Source organism: Phoenix dactylifera, chromosome 9, assembly GCF_009389715.1.
Source record: "Phoenix dactylifera cultivar Barhee BC4 chromosome 9, palm_55x_up_171113_PBpolish2nd_filt_p, whole genome shotgun sequence".
In the NCBI taxonomy this organism is placed as follows: Eukaryota; Viridiplantae; Streptophyta; class Magnoliopsida; order Arecales; family Arecaceae; genus Phoenix; species Phoenix dactylifera.
This window is the reverse complement of record NC_052400.1, coordinates 15,724,632-15,740,902: the sequence shown is the minus strand read 5'-3', so window position 1 is coordinate 15,740,902 and position 16,271 is coordinate 15,724,632. Positions and strand designations below refer to the sequence as shown.

Sequence of the window (16,271 nt, the reverse complement as noted above, 5' to 3'; positions counted from 1 at the left end):
GATTTTTTTAATCTTTTCCTGCCAATATATGCCACATGTCAGCATAGTATGATAGTGTTTTGGGATTTAGAATTGCATTAGCATAATAGGTAAATTTGTGCTTCTTTTCACTCTTCTCAATGTTTAGAATTTAGATGCAAATCGAAGGATGAAGTTATAACAAGTTTTTCTTTAAAGGATGCATAATAGTCATCCCATCATTAAGCAAGTTGATGCCTGTTCAGACTACAAAAACCATATGTTTCTAATATATTAAGTGACAGTAATTGTAGGCTTAGTGCAACTGATTTACTAGTTGTCCCTTTGATTTAATACACTTTGAACCAAGATCAACAAGCTATTCTGTTCTACGGATAAAGGTTTTGAGTGCTGGCCCTTGCTGTGTCAATAGTGTCACCAACGCTAGGTTGACATAGCAACCATCAAATTCCTTTTCTTTAATTTTTAATTATAAAGGGCTCTTTTAATGTTTAAGTTTTTTTTTATAATAATTATTAAGCATGGATCTGCATATTCATGAGTATCCCAAGACACTTACTGTGCTGGCTGGTGATCAGCATGTCCATAATTACCAGCACTGGAATCATTGCGATGGTCTAAATGAAAGTTGCAGAACATGCCACATGGATAATCAGTCAGGAAGGTCACTAAAAAAGATACACATTATTCATGTAAATGATATCTGACCATTATATAATGGTTAATAGTGATAAAAGTCTGGATGCTAGTTTTTTTTTGGCATGAGACAAAAGCTGTTGATATCGCTTGAAGTCATGCTTGTACTTCGCATATGATCATAGGAATTATATCTAAACTTGTCTTCCCTCTCAATTTTTTTTTTAACATGACAATTCTGAAGAATTATCATTTACCGCATGCTGTTATGAACTAGGATAACTTTCATGTTATGTGTTGAGCTGAATTAGGCCAGTTAGATGGAAAACTTAGAGGTAATTAGGATAAATGAGTCTAACCTCCAATATTTTAGCTCACAAACCGATAATGTTTATAAGAAGGTCAAGTGGAAGAAATTCAAGATAATTAATAGGAATCATATCAACATGCCTCTATTTTAGAAAGGATGTTGATCTGATTTCGTTCTAACAAGTATAAGAAGGTTTGCCATCTCGGTACCAGACCCTGTACTGGTACTATCTTATTACAGTGTTGGTACGTAGTACAGTACGAGACAGCGAGGCATACCGAGTGTCGGTATAGTACGAGATTGTACAACAGTTTGGTACCAGTACTAGTACAGTATGTCCGGAACGGTATCAACTAGTACGACAAATCTTAGGCTATACATTTTAATGACATAACATGCGAAGTGTGAGAAAACAAAAAGCTGATTAAGATATCAAAAGGTGGAAATGGAATCTAATGCTAATTTAAAATATTGACTTAGCAAGGAAGCATCATAAAGATTGATGTGGCCCTGTGATACCGTGGCTGCAGAAAACAATTTTAAGAGCAGAATTTCAGATTGAGTTTGCTTTGAATTTCCCCTTTATAGACATCACTAACAGAAAAAAAGAAGACTGCAAGTTACCTTAATCTGATTATTGAGAGAAAGTTTGACATCCAACAAATTTTATTGTAAAGAATGGAAAATGAATTGATTACAAATTTACAATTATCTTGGCAAGGCATACAAAGGTAGGAGATAGGGAACCAGGGGTGCATTGGTAAGCAAGACGGGCATAAGAAGCTATTGGCACATGTCCATCATGATTATTGGAGTAAAGAAGCATGTAAAGGTGCAGAAACTAGTGTATCTTGTAGCATTAAGGATCAACTCGAAGCCCACTCATAAGGATGTGTGAGGCAATAAATATTTCACGCTTGGGAGTACATCTGCTTGGGTATGCTATTTGAAGATTATGTGGTCATAGTTGATTAAACTGATGCATGAGTTACTGTTTTTTTAAAAAGAAAAAAATCAAAGTTTGATGGAAAACTTTGGAGGCGAGGGAGGTGCTCTAGATTAAGTTATCCAAATACAAATCGGATGCAAAAAAAAAAAGAATGGTGGTATGATCGTACTTGATGGATGAAGTCTCCTATATAATTTGTCTTTGACATTTACAATATAGAATGGGCAGCGGAAGTAGATGATACTGTCTTTGATGGATCTTAACAATGCTGGATGCGTGGAAATGTCTTGTTGTATTGTTGATGAACACATGCTTGGGAGACAAGGAAAATTGTATGAGATGTAAACTTGGCCCGTCATGTTGTATATATAGAAGTGTAGGACAATACGTACATGTGCGAGGGATGAGCATATCAAATATAAGGATGCTAAGGTGTATATTTACTAATACTAGGAACTAGGAAGGATTAAAAAAGAGAAATAAAAGGGAAATATTTTGCTCCAATGGAGAATAATGTTTTATAATGCATATCAAGATGGTTTGATCATATATAATGTGGACTAAGAGAGGCTCTTGTAGGGATAAGGTGATACAAATATTAGTGAAATGGCCACATATGGGTAGGTTTTGGATTACTGGATGAAGGTGTCATGGAATGATCCTAAGAGGCTTGGTCTGAAAAATAAATGCTAAAGCGGGACTCTGAAACCAGGCGGTGAGTATCTGGAGAGTCTGAAGTATTGTGGATGCTTTTGTGATACTACTTTGTCTAAAAGAGACAAGATACTATCATGGAAAACTAATTCAGGAGTGGATATAGGGTAGCATAATTATAATTTTGGTTTTTCTCGCTCTTTTGCCTTCGTTGCTCTAAAGGATATTTCCCTCCCACTTCTTTTTTGTTGTTTTTTTGTGAGAAGTGATCATCTATACTATACTAAAAAGCATGAGTTAGAACCTTAGACTCTGTCGTCTTTGTCCTTGGTGGGATATTAGTAGCTTCATCCCCACTCAACCAGAATGATAAGATGTAACCTGTTTGGTTCCAATAAGATTGGATCCTACATAACCCCTCTCTCTCTCCCCTTCTCCTGCCTCCTCTATCTGTGCTTTCCCCTTTTATTTTACTAAATGTGCATTGTATGTAAAATATGATTTGCATACATACATACATACATACATACATAAATATGTACCTACACACAAATGTATGTGTGTATATGCATATATACATGTATGTATGTGGTTTTATACACAAATATCTGCATGTATGGTGGATGGATGGACACATGCATGCATGCTTGCTGATAATTAATTTATTATTTTGGGTTAGGTCCTCCGTTTGGCTGCCAACTGGGCTAATTTAGGAATCTTGGAGTGGGAGAATGTTAAGTTGATTGTTGGTCGTGTAGTTCTGCATATCCTGTTGTGAAGTCTTCTCTTATTAGAGTCGTGCACCACAAGTGACCTCATCTTTATGTGATAAGGGTTGAGTGTCGTTCTTATGCTTGCTTTCATAAAGTTGAGTTTTTTCTCTTTTTTTTTTCAAAATGCAGACGGAAACAAGCCTTATGCAGTATACTGGGAACCTCCTCCAGAAGATATTTATAAGTGGAAGAATAAGCATCCAGAAGTTCCAAAGTCACTTCGCATATATGAATGTCATGTTGGAATAAGTGGATCAGAGCCGAAAATATCTTCCTTCAAAGAATTTACTTCTAAGGTTACACCTACAAAAGTTAAAATATTTTCATTATATTTGAATTTTTTTTTTCTTTTGACATTTTCTTTCTGCAGGTTCTTCCACATGTGAAAAATGCAGGTTATAATGTCATTCAGTTAATTGGGGTCATTGAGCATAAAGATTATTCCTCTGTTGGTTACAAAGTGAGTTGTTTGTCGCATTTCAGTTATATTGAATTAAGATTGTTTTGCATAGCTATTGTTCTCAATCTTTGAAAGTTTGATGTTATATAAATGTTGAGACCCTTGGGCATCTTTGTAGTTTTATAGTAAATGTTCAGTAATTTGGGCCACCCAAAATTAGAGGCCAATTTGTTAGATTTTTTTTTTTTGAAAGGAGATGAAGACATTAGTATACCAATTAATTTAATCTTATACTTAGTCTATCTAATATTCTAAACTAGTGGAAGTGGAATGTCAGTTTTGTTATTGTATTTGATTCACATGATGCATCCAGAGGTTTATTGGACTGTATATTGTCAATCTTTATGTATATCAGAATAAAAAGACATGATTTGCAACATGTACTTCTCTCATCCTTTAAGATGTCAATGCTGCTGATATTAAGTGTCTGTAACTTCTGTAAATGAGTAGTGACTTTATTTTCCCTATGCATAAGTAGCTTGAATTCTTGATCTTTCTAATTATGAAGAAAGAGGTATGGAGGATACATATTATGCGGATTCTGTTTCTCGAGGGAAGGAAATAATGCTAACTTGCTTGCTTATTGGCCGTGTCACATGGACACATGCATGGCATTGGCGCCCCATGACTCTTCAAAAATGGAGTTTTCTGCTTGTATATGCTTGAAGTGTTGAAATTGTTTTTTAGTGTGTCCTGTCAAAAAACACTATTTCAATTGATTTTCAATTATATTACGACTGGATAATATTAGTTCAAAGTGCCGAGACTCAATATGGTGAAGTATCCATATTGATATCTATTTTTTCTTCTTCTTTAATATCATGATGTCATGAAAATTTTTCACTTAAAGTACTACCTTATGCTTCTCATCAGCATATTCTTTAAAATAGTTATATTTCTTATCCGTTTAAATTATATTGTATGAACTTGTCCCCATGTTGGAGTTTTTGGAGGTTGATGCTCACACTTGGGATGCCTGGCACTTAAAAATTTGGCATCTGTTCCAAGTGTCTAGGTAACACTGCTGTTGTTGCCTGCTGGTTGATAATATGTAAATACTTCACCAGGGATGGACATCTATGCAGAAAATCTCATTCTACTTTGAGAAAGTTTTTAACTATGGGTGTTTAAAAGGGAGGAATTTCTTTTAGGTCTGTGCTTTTCTCTTTTGCCTTTTCTCCATATCGTTGTTACTGGTCTTAGTTACTCTTCCTTTTGATGAGGTCGTATGTTGTCTATTTCTGAGTGTTGTGGTTTCTCTCCGGTTTGAAGGTAAAGCTGTATGTTTCCTTCTTATCTGTAACACCTATTTTATTGTTGGTCAATATACTTTTAGAAATGGCTTATGTAGTATCTGTTAAATGTTATTCAATAATGAAACGTAAATGTTGCTTGGATTGAAATTTCATGCTTTATGATGTTCCCATCTTAAAAATTAGCTGCTGATTTTCTGAAAATATGACATGCATATTAACTAATGCTATTGTGAATGTCTGAGTTTATGATTATCTGTCATGCATTCCATTTATGGTAGCACTATATTTCTAAATTAGGTTGATAAAAGAAAGATCATGTATTTTTTTTGCTCGTGTATGCATATCTTGTTTATGTTCAAAAGCACAATTCACTTTGGTTTAGGGGAGGAGTCATGACTAGAAAGATCTTCCCTTGCACTGATTTGTTAATTTACTTAATTTGTTCTTGTATTTCATGTTATTATGCAGCGTGATCTCCTTTTATTTTTTTGTTTTGCTTTTCTTTTTGTTTGAGAAAGATACAACAATATCATTATATGTTTTGTTTCTCTCATTCTTGGAGCATGCGATTTTTAGTGTTGTCAGGTTAGTGATACAGAAGTTTAATTGCATTCTCATGTCATCAGGGAACTCTATATTTTTTCCCTTGATAGTATCTTCTGTAATATATTGTGTTTAATAAATGCAGGTCACTAATTTCTTTGCTGTTAGCAGTAGATTTGGCACTCCTGAGGACTTCAAGTGTTTGGTTGATGAAGCGCATGGTCTGCTCTTTTATCTACTTTTTCTTGTTAATACGTTGCTGTTAATATGTTCTGCTCAACTTTGTTCTCTTGTAAAAGCTGTTAGGTAGCAGGTTCTATTGTAGTTGAGTAAGTATGCTACAAATGAATAATGTCTAGAGAGGACTCTTTTATGGACTTGGACTGGGATTTGTGTTTGGGGTTGGAGACTTTTATCTCTTAATGAATTCGGGTTTGGATATTGCATGAACAAGACCTGAATCCTACACATTTGCATCCCGGATCTAGAGTCTGGATAACAATGTCTACAATCTTGGTATTGAATACCGTACCAATATGCTACCAGTTCGGTATGATATGGTCTAATATGGTATGGTATGCACCTATATCGAGATTGCTCCCAACCTTTTTTTTCTCACTTCTAGTCATGGTACTGCACGAAATTGGGCAGCACGGGTTGGTGCCAAGCGGAACCAGATGATTCTGCTTAGTTTTCAACCCATGTTCAATACTTCCTTGGCGTCAGTTACGGAATCTGTAGGTATATAGGTTATAATATGATTTATTTTGTGATAAAGTTGGTGTCAGCTAATGCTTGTGGAAAAATGAATAATCTTGATAGTTATGCATGTTTTCGTTTTGCCTATACTAACCAACTTCTAGTAAACTCCATACAAAGGTAAAATACAATACTGATATGGTAAGGTTTCACAGATTTAACAGAATGAGTTCAATTAATTAAAATGATGTGAAGAAACCTTAGACAGGGCATGATGACGACTGGAGCTTCATTTGATGTATTTCGCTACTTTTTAAACCTATCGGTGGTGTTGTCTTATTAACTTTCCTAATACTCATCATAGCAGTATATGAAACAATTTTACAGTTTGTGCAGTTACTTGTTTACTTGTGAATTTTCATTTCATGATGTTAGATTCAATTATTTTTTTACCTCTCTTTGTTATTGATTTTTTTTTGGAAGGGAACACTTGTAGTATTTCTGATTTGATGATTATGCAGGCATCTGTGTTCCTTTGTGCAGGTCTTGGGATTCTGGTTTTTTTAGATATTGTCCATTCTTATGCATCAGCTGATGAGTTGGTTGGATTATCACTGTTTGATGGATCAAATGACTGCTTCTTTCATACTGGTATCAACATTTTGTTGCTTTTGTTCTATCTATGTTTCATCGGAGCCGGTACACTTTAACAGTTTACAAGAAATTCTACTTTAGCTTTTGTATATTCTAATTAATTGATCACTATCTGTTTATGGTAACTTGAGCCGAGAGAGGGTGCTAATCCAATTTTAAAGCAAAAGATCAACAATCACATTCATACACTTACACTATATAACTTCGTTTCCATTCTAACGACACACCATTTTAGACACGTGCCATATTATCTCTAACTTCCTCTTTCAAGAAAACAATACTTTGGCTCTATTAAGAGTCATAATGTATCATAGATTAAGAGTTTACAAAAGAAGAACAAACTGGTGGTGTTCCTATCTATACAATTAACATATTCATAAATTCTTTAATAATTAGATTATATTTTGACTTATCGTGACTTGATATATAGCCAAACCATCTGAAATCCTGAACGTAATTTAATTGCAATTGTCAAGTAGTTGAACTTGGTCTGCATCATCAACTAAGATGATTGTTAATTCATTATGTACGGAGAATTAATGTAAGAACTTTAAACTCACTTTTATACCACAGGAGTTTCTCTTTTTTTTAAATCAAAATTTGTAGATGAAGATACCACCATATTTCTTCAACATCTACCTATTTTTTTGTTTAATTTGATTATGTAATTTGTAGTTCCTCGTGCTAGAAGTGTATCAGCAATGCTTGGTTTTGGACCTTGTGTATTACCCATAATTTTGTAATGCATGTCTTTGCAAGTAACCTTGTTGACTATTATATATTTGAAAGTCTGTATGCAGGTCAGTCATATAGGATTTGAGAGTTATTTTGCTTATCATTTTTAATTGTTTTAAATAAGTACTCTGACTATATTTGCTGGTTGCTTGACAGGTAAACGAGGACATCATAAATATTGGGGTACTAGACTGTTCAAATATGGCGATGTAGATGTGTTACACTTTCTTTTGTCTAATTTGAAGTGGTAGTTTCTGAAGCAGTAGTCTAACTTTTGCCACAACCATTTTATTTTGTTGCCTTTGGCATTACAATTAATATGTTATGGTTCTTATTGTGGAAAATGCATTTTCTAATCATATTTGGTGTTTCTGTTATAATACTGCTGATTATCTGGATATTTATACAGGTGGGTTACAGAATATCAGGTTGATGGCTTCCAGTTCCACTCACTTTCCTCCATGATGTATACACACAATGGTTTTGCTACTTTTACTGGTGAGATGGAGGAGTAAGTTTTCACTTGTCCTTATAATCAATCCAAGCGACATTTGATCATGCATCGTTATAGTGGTGTTTCATATGTTGAGGTGATCTTTGTTCTAGTTCAGTCATTACCATATTATTATTCTCTCTCATGGAAGATGTTCTAAACCAAGCAAACATGAAATTTTCATGGGACAAAGCACAAGAATATTCTGATGTTTGATTCAGACATAACATTAGCCATGCCTTGTAAACATGCCTGCAACCAAAAAAAAAAAATTGCCTTCACATGTAACATTTTTTGGACAACAGAAGTATAATATCTGGTAAATATTGATGATCTGGTAGGGGTATTGGAGCCATTCAAAATTGTTTTCCCTGGTGATTAAGTTGAAAAGATTCTATCAGAAAAGAAAATGAGAAACATGAAACTCAGAAGGCTTGTAGAGTGTGACCACTAACAAGGGCATCCAATGATAGTAAAGTCATTCTCAGGGTGAATGTATTGTGGATGCTGCACTAATCATTTGATTACACTTACTCCTCATTGTGCATTTCTGCTATGGGGCCTAGTGACAGCTAGATATAATTGGCTTTAGAGCATGGTAAACATTCTCCACATCAACTTGAATTGATATATTGGATAATTATCAAGTGATGACAACAAAGATAAGAACTTGGATGGTTCTATCTTGACAACAGGTGAGAGAAAGCTATTGAAGAAATCAACTCCACTAAAAGAGAATGGGAAAAAGGTTATATAAAGTTAACTTTAAATAATCAATATAGGGCTTGTTACTTATAGTTCCTGTTTCTGTCTGAATGTATGCTTCATGAAATAAAACCTGATATTTGTTCCCACAAAACTATCTGATTATGTACATTCATGTTTTTACCTATGTGCCTACATGCGCAATCATGTATGTGGATGGATGAAGAGAATTCTAGAGTGGGTTTTAAACTTAAGACCTTATTGGTGCAAGGAGCATTGTAAGCTGTCTATTTTGAGAATGCATACCATCGATCATGTTCTAAAACTCAAGTGATTAAGATCAATAATTAATAGTTTGGAGATTTCCTGCCTATGTATTGTGTGGTGACAAAATGGCAGTTTTTAATAATAAGCATTGAGTGTGGGTATGACCTTGAAGCATGGTTTGCTGTACCGCCCCGAACTGTGCGTTTGGGGCGTACCAAGACGAACCCTCCACCAACAACCTCCGTTTCACTTAAAACCACCCCTCACTTGGTAAAAGCACCCCCCCCCTCCCCCGCTGTCTTTTCTGTTGCTTATGATCATAGCATCCTAAGGCTTACGACTGCTTGGAGCACCTTCCTAGCTCAAGACGTTGCTTGCCCTTCCACACCCCCCTAACCCCCCTTCACCGGTAAGTCTCCACCCCCCCCCCCCCCTTCTCTTGCTCCATTAGGTTTAGGGTTAGGGTTTAACCCTCGGCCCTCCACCTTCCTCCTCCTTCCCTCTCTCCCTCTCTCCTTTTCTCCCTCTCCCTCTTCCTTTCTCTTTTCGATATGCGCTGGAATGGCACGGTACAGACTTGTACTGTAATGAACAGGTTGCTGGCCGGTATGACATCCGGTACTAGTTCAGCGAACCTTTCCTGAAAGTTTAGTTTAAGAAGTGGATATCAAGGCCATAATAGCTGTTATATGTTTGTTTTCATAAATCTCAGTAATGTTTTGCTTTTGGTGTTATAGGACATAATAGCTGTACAATTTCTTTAAGCGTACGACTACTCATCAAAGATAATTCACTTATTGGTCCAGATTGGTATATAAACGAACAAATGAAACCAGTGAGACAAATATACTTGGATTAGGCCAAAGAATTTGATAACATGTCAACATAAGGTAAGACATCTATTATAAACATATTCATTCCGATTTGTCGTACATAGTTCAAAACTCTCTGATAAGCCATCCTTTTTTTCAAAAAATGAGCATAAATTGTTGAAAAGCATTTGCTGTAGAATATTAGCCTTGTTTTTTCCCCTAATCTTTCTTTTTTCTGCACATATAAGGGCAAGTTTGTATGTTTGAGAAGGTTACTTTGGCCATGCGAACCATCACATGTGCAAGTCAAATACTGCCTTGGCCTTTATAAAGTTACATTTATGTCTGACTGTTCATCTTAAAATATTCTTTATAACTAACCATTTATCCAGAAATTTTAATGTATTGATGACCTAACTACCATAGCATCTCATAACGATCTTAAACTTTTATCTTCCCTCTGTCCTTCATTCTCTAATATTTCTTTTTATGCCAAAAATAATATCAGAGCAGAAAAATAAGATTATGAGGGTTTGACAGAACTGCTATTGGAATTTGGTTTTTGCCATCACAAGTATATTTTGGTATTAAAAACCATATGTAGCTGAATGGCCTTTCCTAATTGTACATTCTATTAGTAGTAAAAAGGTGTGCCAGTATGTTTCTTTGGTATGTCTCTCACAATGGCGATAAAATTCAAGAGTTACTGTAAAACAACTATAATTTGTGATGTTAAAAAAGGGCATTGTTAAAACCGATAAACGACACATATTTTATATATGCTATCTTTCATCATAATTTTAACTCTTATAGTCTCCTAGTCAAGGCGATCTATGTCAGTTATATCTATAATTCTGTTGTTTCTTATGGTATAGGATTTTCTGAGATTAAGTTTTTATGACCACTGTAGTGTACTTAGGCTCTTAACCTGAAGAATCCTACAAGTTCTGACAGCAATATGGGTACTGATATATGTTCTAGAACCTCAGTGAGGTTCTAAAACCTGAAGAGTTTATAAGACAGTTCATAGATATTCCATTTGTTTGATTTTTTTACTTGACACTGTATAGTTTGTTTTTTTAGTATCTTTACCTTCATGTGAACGTCGTATATTTATGGTTATCTTTGTCTAATAATAGGTATTGTAATCAATATGTTGACAAGGATGCTTTGATATATCTCATTTTAGCAAATGAGATGCTACATGAACTTCATCCAAATATCATCACAATTGCAGAAGATGTAAGTCACAGTATAATACCTTGGCCTTCTATTTTTTTTAATATGTGTATGTATTCTTGCATCATCTCGTGATTTCATTTTTCATAATTAAAGTGGCAATGTGGGTTTCACTTGAAATCAAACTTGATCTGATATCTTGTTTCTCTAACTGCTATTCTACTCCAGATGTTTGGTTGTCAGCATGGTCATAACTTTCTGACCAGTATATTTGTCTAATCTCATGTTAATACATTTAAATTCAAGGTGGACAAACCAAAATGCTTCTTATGTAACACAAATTTAGATATGTAACATAAACATTTGTGCTTTGGGGAAAAATTCCTGTGTGGTAAGATCAGGAAAGTATGAAATGTTGCAAGATGTTCTGGTAGCTACCCAGAAATATTTTATGCATCATGAAGACAATGAGCAAAGAAATCACCTGCTGCGTACATCTCCGAAGTTTGAATTGATCATCCAATCAATTAACAAGTGTAGTATTTAGGCAGAAGGCTTTGCTTATAGTACCATGGCTGAACTCCAATATAGGATGAAGATGAAACAGATTTTTATTTGGGGAGATCTTCTATGAAAGAAACAGAAGTAACATCGGAAAAATTGAACTGAAGGATCAAATATGAATATTGTCAGTACTTATGAAGGCAACATGTAAGGAGCTTAAGTTTTGAAGAAAAGAACGCAAGATTTGAGACTTGAGTGCATGCAGTGAATACTAGCACCAGATGGAAAATTCTCTATCCAGTATTTTCTTAAAATTGTAAACAAGAACATGGAGTTCTAATAAGCCAGCTTCCCTGTTAAATTGTTTGATTTTTGGGATGTAAAGGCCTCCCCTTAAGTTAAGATGTTAATTTAGAGTTTTCTGGTGCAAGAAATGCATCATTTGGTGTACTTTCAGCTTGGGGTATAATATGCTTTAATTGGAGAACTTGCATAGATTTGCATAAAAGTATCGCTTACAGACTCTTAAAAAGTGGATCTTATGAAGAACAAATTCTTGTCCATGTAGATTCAAAATGGGTTAAAAACTTTGGTCTTTGTACCAACAAAGTAAAAAGGTTGTCTTGATGTTTTGGTAGAAATCAATTATTGTGGTAAATGTATGGTCTGCTATGCCGGTACCAGGCACTGGACCGGTTGCCTGGTGGCACCAGTTGGTGCGGGCTTGCGCCGTGCCGAGCCTGTACCAACACAGTAGAGGAGGCGGGAGAAAGGGCGAACGGGAGAGAGGAAGAGAGAAAAGGGGGAGAGATGGAGGGAGACCAGCGGAGGGTCGTCGAAGGCTGACGCTCGGGCAGGAGGTGGAGGTCCTGATCGGGTCTCCTGTTTCGTTTGAAACAGAGGTCCCGTTGCTAAAAAAAATTGCAATTTTTAAGTGAAATCGACAAACGACTTGCGGACTTCATCTGTGTGCGTGAGAGAGAGAGTGAGAGGTGTTCATCTCATGTTAATAATTGTTCGTACATAGTTGACATTCCTCAATTTCTTCTTAGAATATTCTTTTTACATTGCTGCAACTATACATATTCTAGCCAACGACTCAATTAATTATACAAGTTTCAATCTCATGCAATTTTTTTTTTTTGAGAGAGAATCACATTGGTTTTTTTTATTTGTTCCTTTGAGCTTGATGTGCTCCCAAGAATCATATCCCCTTTTAACATAGATTAGATTAAAAAATTAAATATAGTGTTGTTACTAAATCTTGTAATCTATGATCTGGCTCGTATGATCTGGATGAAAATAGCTTACATATTCAGGTTCACATCCTAGGATTAGGATCTTTAGGATCATAAGATCTCCCTTTCTTTCTCTCTTTCCTCTTTCTTCTTCTTCCTTCCTTTTAAATATCCATAAAGCTTAAAATCAAGGAGAGCTAAACCATTTTGAACTATCCATTTCGGGGTGTACCGAGCCTGCTACTGGCATGGTTCATCATATAAATTCGGGTCGCTCTCGTACAGTGATTCGATGGCTAAAATCCCTCCTCGATCTTGGCTTCGACCCTCCCTCTCAATGCCTAAACCTTGATCTACATCCCCGGCACTCAACGATGACACCGAGCGAAGATGCTGCAGCTGCCGATGACGTCCCTGGAGCCCTAGGTAGGTCTCTCTCTCTCCACCTCTCTCTTGACAGCGGCCTCTTTGTCTCCCTCTCATTCGGCCTCTCTCCCCCTTCTCCTTTCTCTCCCCCTCCCTCTCCCTCACCCTCCCTTCCTCTCCTTGTCCCTCCTCCCCATCTCTTTCTCTCTCCTCTCTCCTCTCTCCTCTCTCCTCTCTCCTTCTCCCTCTCCCTCTCTCTCTCTCCCACCATCTTCATTTCAGAATAGGGGATAGCGGAACAAGGGAGGTTTCAAACTTTTTTTATTTTCTAATTTTGAACTGAAGTCGACAAACCATATGCCAACTTCAGTTGAAAATTTGAAAATAAAAAAAGGTCTAAAACGGTCTGGAATGGTACGGTATTGGTACCGTACCATTAGGCAACTTATACAGGTTTTGGTACTGGTACAACCAAGCTTGCTTAAAATAATCCTCAGAAATCAAAAAAAATAAAAAATAAAAAATGTTGTACTGGTATTGAATCAGTACGTACTTGTATACCGAGTGTCAGTACACTATGGTTTGATACCATACGGTACTAATCAAGTATCGGCATGTAGACCTTTGAACAGGCCAAACAGCTCGCTCGGCCTACTTGAGCTCGAAGCCTTTGGGCGGGCTTGAGCCAAAGGTTTAGGCCTACAGGGTATGGACAACCTGGAAAATAGGCTTGTTTCGGTCTTCAAGATTAAATCCGGCCCTAGCTAGGCTCGACCCTATTTTTTTATTTTTCTTTTGTTGTTTATGTTTGATGTATCTATAGACTTAATTGACAATTGTTGTTGATATGTGAACTTAATAGGATAATAGATATATTGTAGGTTTTTACTGGCAATATTTAATTATTCGTATTTAGCATTTTGAAAGCATTTTTAGCATTTTGTTAGTATTTTTTAGAAAAAAATAAGAACTGGTCATAAAGCTTGAGGCCCAAGTTGGGTCAAGCGTGAGCTTAAGAAAATTGTATGACCTTTAGGCAAAGCCTAGCCTGAGCCGAACCCATCCTGACCCATGACCAGGTCTACCGGCATGGTACTTGGTACTGAAACTATAGATTTTGGTGCTGAGAAATCTCTAGTTGTTGCATCAAGTATATATATCAAATAGATAGCAAAAGGATCTTTTTTATGAAGTATGAAGCCAAGATAAATTGTAAGACTGATAGCTTACACCAAAGAGACACTAAACTATAGTAACACATTATGGTTTGAAGAAACACCCAAGCAGGACCAGTCTAAAGTATAAGGATAGAGTTTGAGTGAGAAGAAATAATAAAAGTAGAAGCTAGAAGAGTGCAATTAAAACCTCAAAAGAGCTAATACCATAAGTCCAAAGTCATTTGGGAATAGAGACAATAAATGATTAAAGATTACATCAAGGAGCAGAAAGAACCATGAACTAGTGTATGTGGTCCCCACAAGAAATTGTGGAAACCTACACACCGAGATGACTAGTCAAAGACAGGGTCAAAGGTTGATCCTGTAGGAGAGCATTTCATGTCACTACTCACTACAAGCTAATGTGATCCCAACATGCAAGCGAAGGCTATTTGAGATCCCAATACAAAATAAAATAAAAGTTCCTAAAATTTTGATGATTTTCCACAAGAATGAGGGACTGCCACTTAGAGGTGGGCATTGGGCTGGGCCGCCCATGGCCCGGCACGGCCCGGCACGAATATGGGCCGTGCTAGGCACGGCTCATAAAAGGGGGCTGGGCTGGGTTAAGAATTTCTGGCCCGCGGGCCGAGCCCGGCCAGACCCATAAGGGCCTGGGCTGGCACGATTTGTGGGCCAAACACGGCACGGCCTGCGGGCCCAATTTTTTTTCCCCAAAATACCTCTCAAATTAGCCGTTTTATGGCTGTTGGGAGAGGCAAAATGGGTAAAAAGCCACAAATAGCCGTTATGGGCCACCCATAACGGCTATTTCTTTTTGGACAGACGGGCTGTGCCAGGCACGAGCTGTGCCAGGCCACGGGCCTAGGGCCGTGCCGGGCTTAGCCTTTAGGTTAAGCGGGCCGTGCCAGGCACGGCCGTTTAGTAACAGGCCGGGCCAGGCACGACCCCGTTTAGTATGTGGCCCGGTGGGCCTGGGCCGGGCCGGGCCCGGCACGGCTCGATGCCCATCTCTACTACCACTACACCCGGCACGGCCCGATGCCCATCTCTACTACCACTACACATCATTGTTGGCATACCAATGTTGAAGGCCTAGTCTGCTTATAGGCACCATATGTGGGTTATAGACATTAAAATTTAATAATTTTATCTGTTCCTCGCCACTTGACTCTTCCAAGCATTTCTTTTCAGTTTTACTTTCATGTCCTATCTATAGTCTTTGCATGCAAATCTAATTAAATCTTTGCAATGCTATTGTTGCAATGTTCCCTTTGACTAACTAAATATTTATTAGAAACTAGCAAGGAACTGTTTGATAGAAAATTATAGCCCTTGAATTTGCTAATATGGACTACTAAAAATCCATATGTGACATAAACAAGACCTTAGTAGTTTAAGACAAAGTAATGCATGCTGTGGACACATGGCATTCATCACGTGTTCTGTCAGAAGTTGATCATGAAAGCTAGTTTCATCTTATGTTGTAAAGTGACAATCTATTAAAGATAGGAAATGCCATGCTTCATTTCTTAGAGTTGTTTCTTTATTATTTTTCTAATGTTAGTTCGCTTAATCTTACATGCGAGGTCGAAGGAACGGGTACTGGGCACCGTATCGGTTCTCCGGCGGGACGACTCGGTATGGGCCATGTTGGGTCTGTACCGAGAGAGGGCACAATACCGTGGGAGAGAGGAAAAGAGAAAGAGAGAGCGAGCGGGGGAAGGAGGGCTGGAGGAGGGTGGCGGACCCCGCTCTCTCTCTCTCTCTCTCTTTCTCTCTCTCTCTCTCTCTCTCTCTTTCCTTCTCCTTCTCTAGCTCCGGTAACGGATAACGGATCTCGTTTTCGTTGCCGGAACCGTACCGGTGAGCCACCAGTAC

The 16,271-nt window shown here is 37.1% G+C and overlaps 1 protein-coding gene across 2 annotated transcripts in view; it reads left to right on the top strand.

Annotated features, from left to right (window-relative positions):
* Positions 1–16,271, top strand: part of LOC103700795 (1,4-alpha-glucan-branching enzyme 3, chloroplastic/amyloplastic) — a 35,510-nt gene that overhangs the window by 5,451 nt on the left and 13,788 nt on the right. For both annotated transcript variants that reach the window (XM_008782684.4, XM_008782657.4), the window contains exons 5-11: positions 3,431–3,597; positions 3,672–3,761; positions 5,706–5,781; positions 6,803–6,910; positions 7,805–7,895; positions 8,058–8,159; positions 11,065–11,167. In XM_008782684.4, the coding sequence (XP_008780906.1) occupies positions 3,431–3,597; positions 3,672–3,761; positions 5,706–5,781; positions 6,803–6,910; positions 7,805–7,895; positions 8,058–8,159; positions 11,065–11,167 (737 nt within the window). The remainder of the gene's footprint in view (positions 1–3,430; positions 3,598–3,671; positions 3,762–5,705; positions 5,782–6,802; positions 6,911–7,804; positions 7,896–8,057; positions 8,160–11,064; positions 11,168–16,271) is intronic.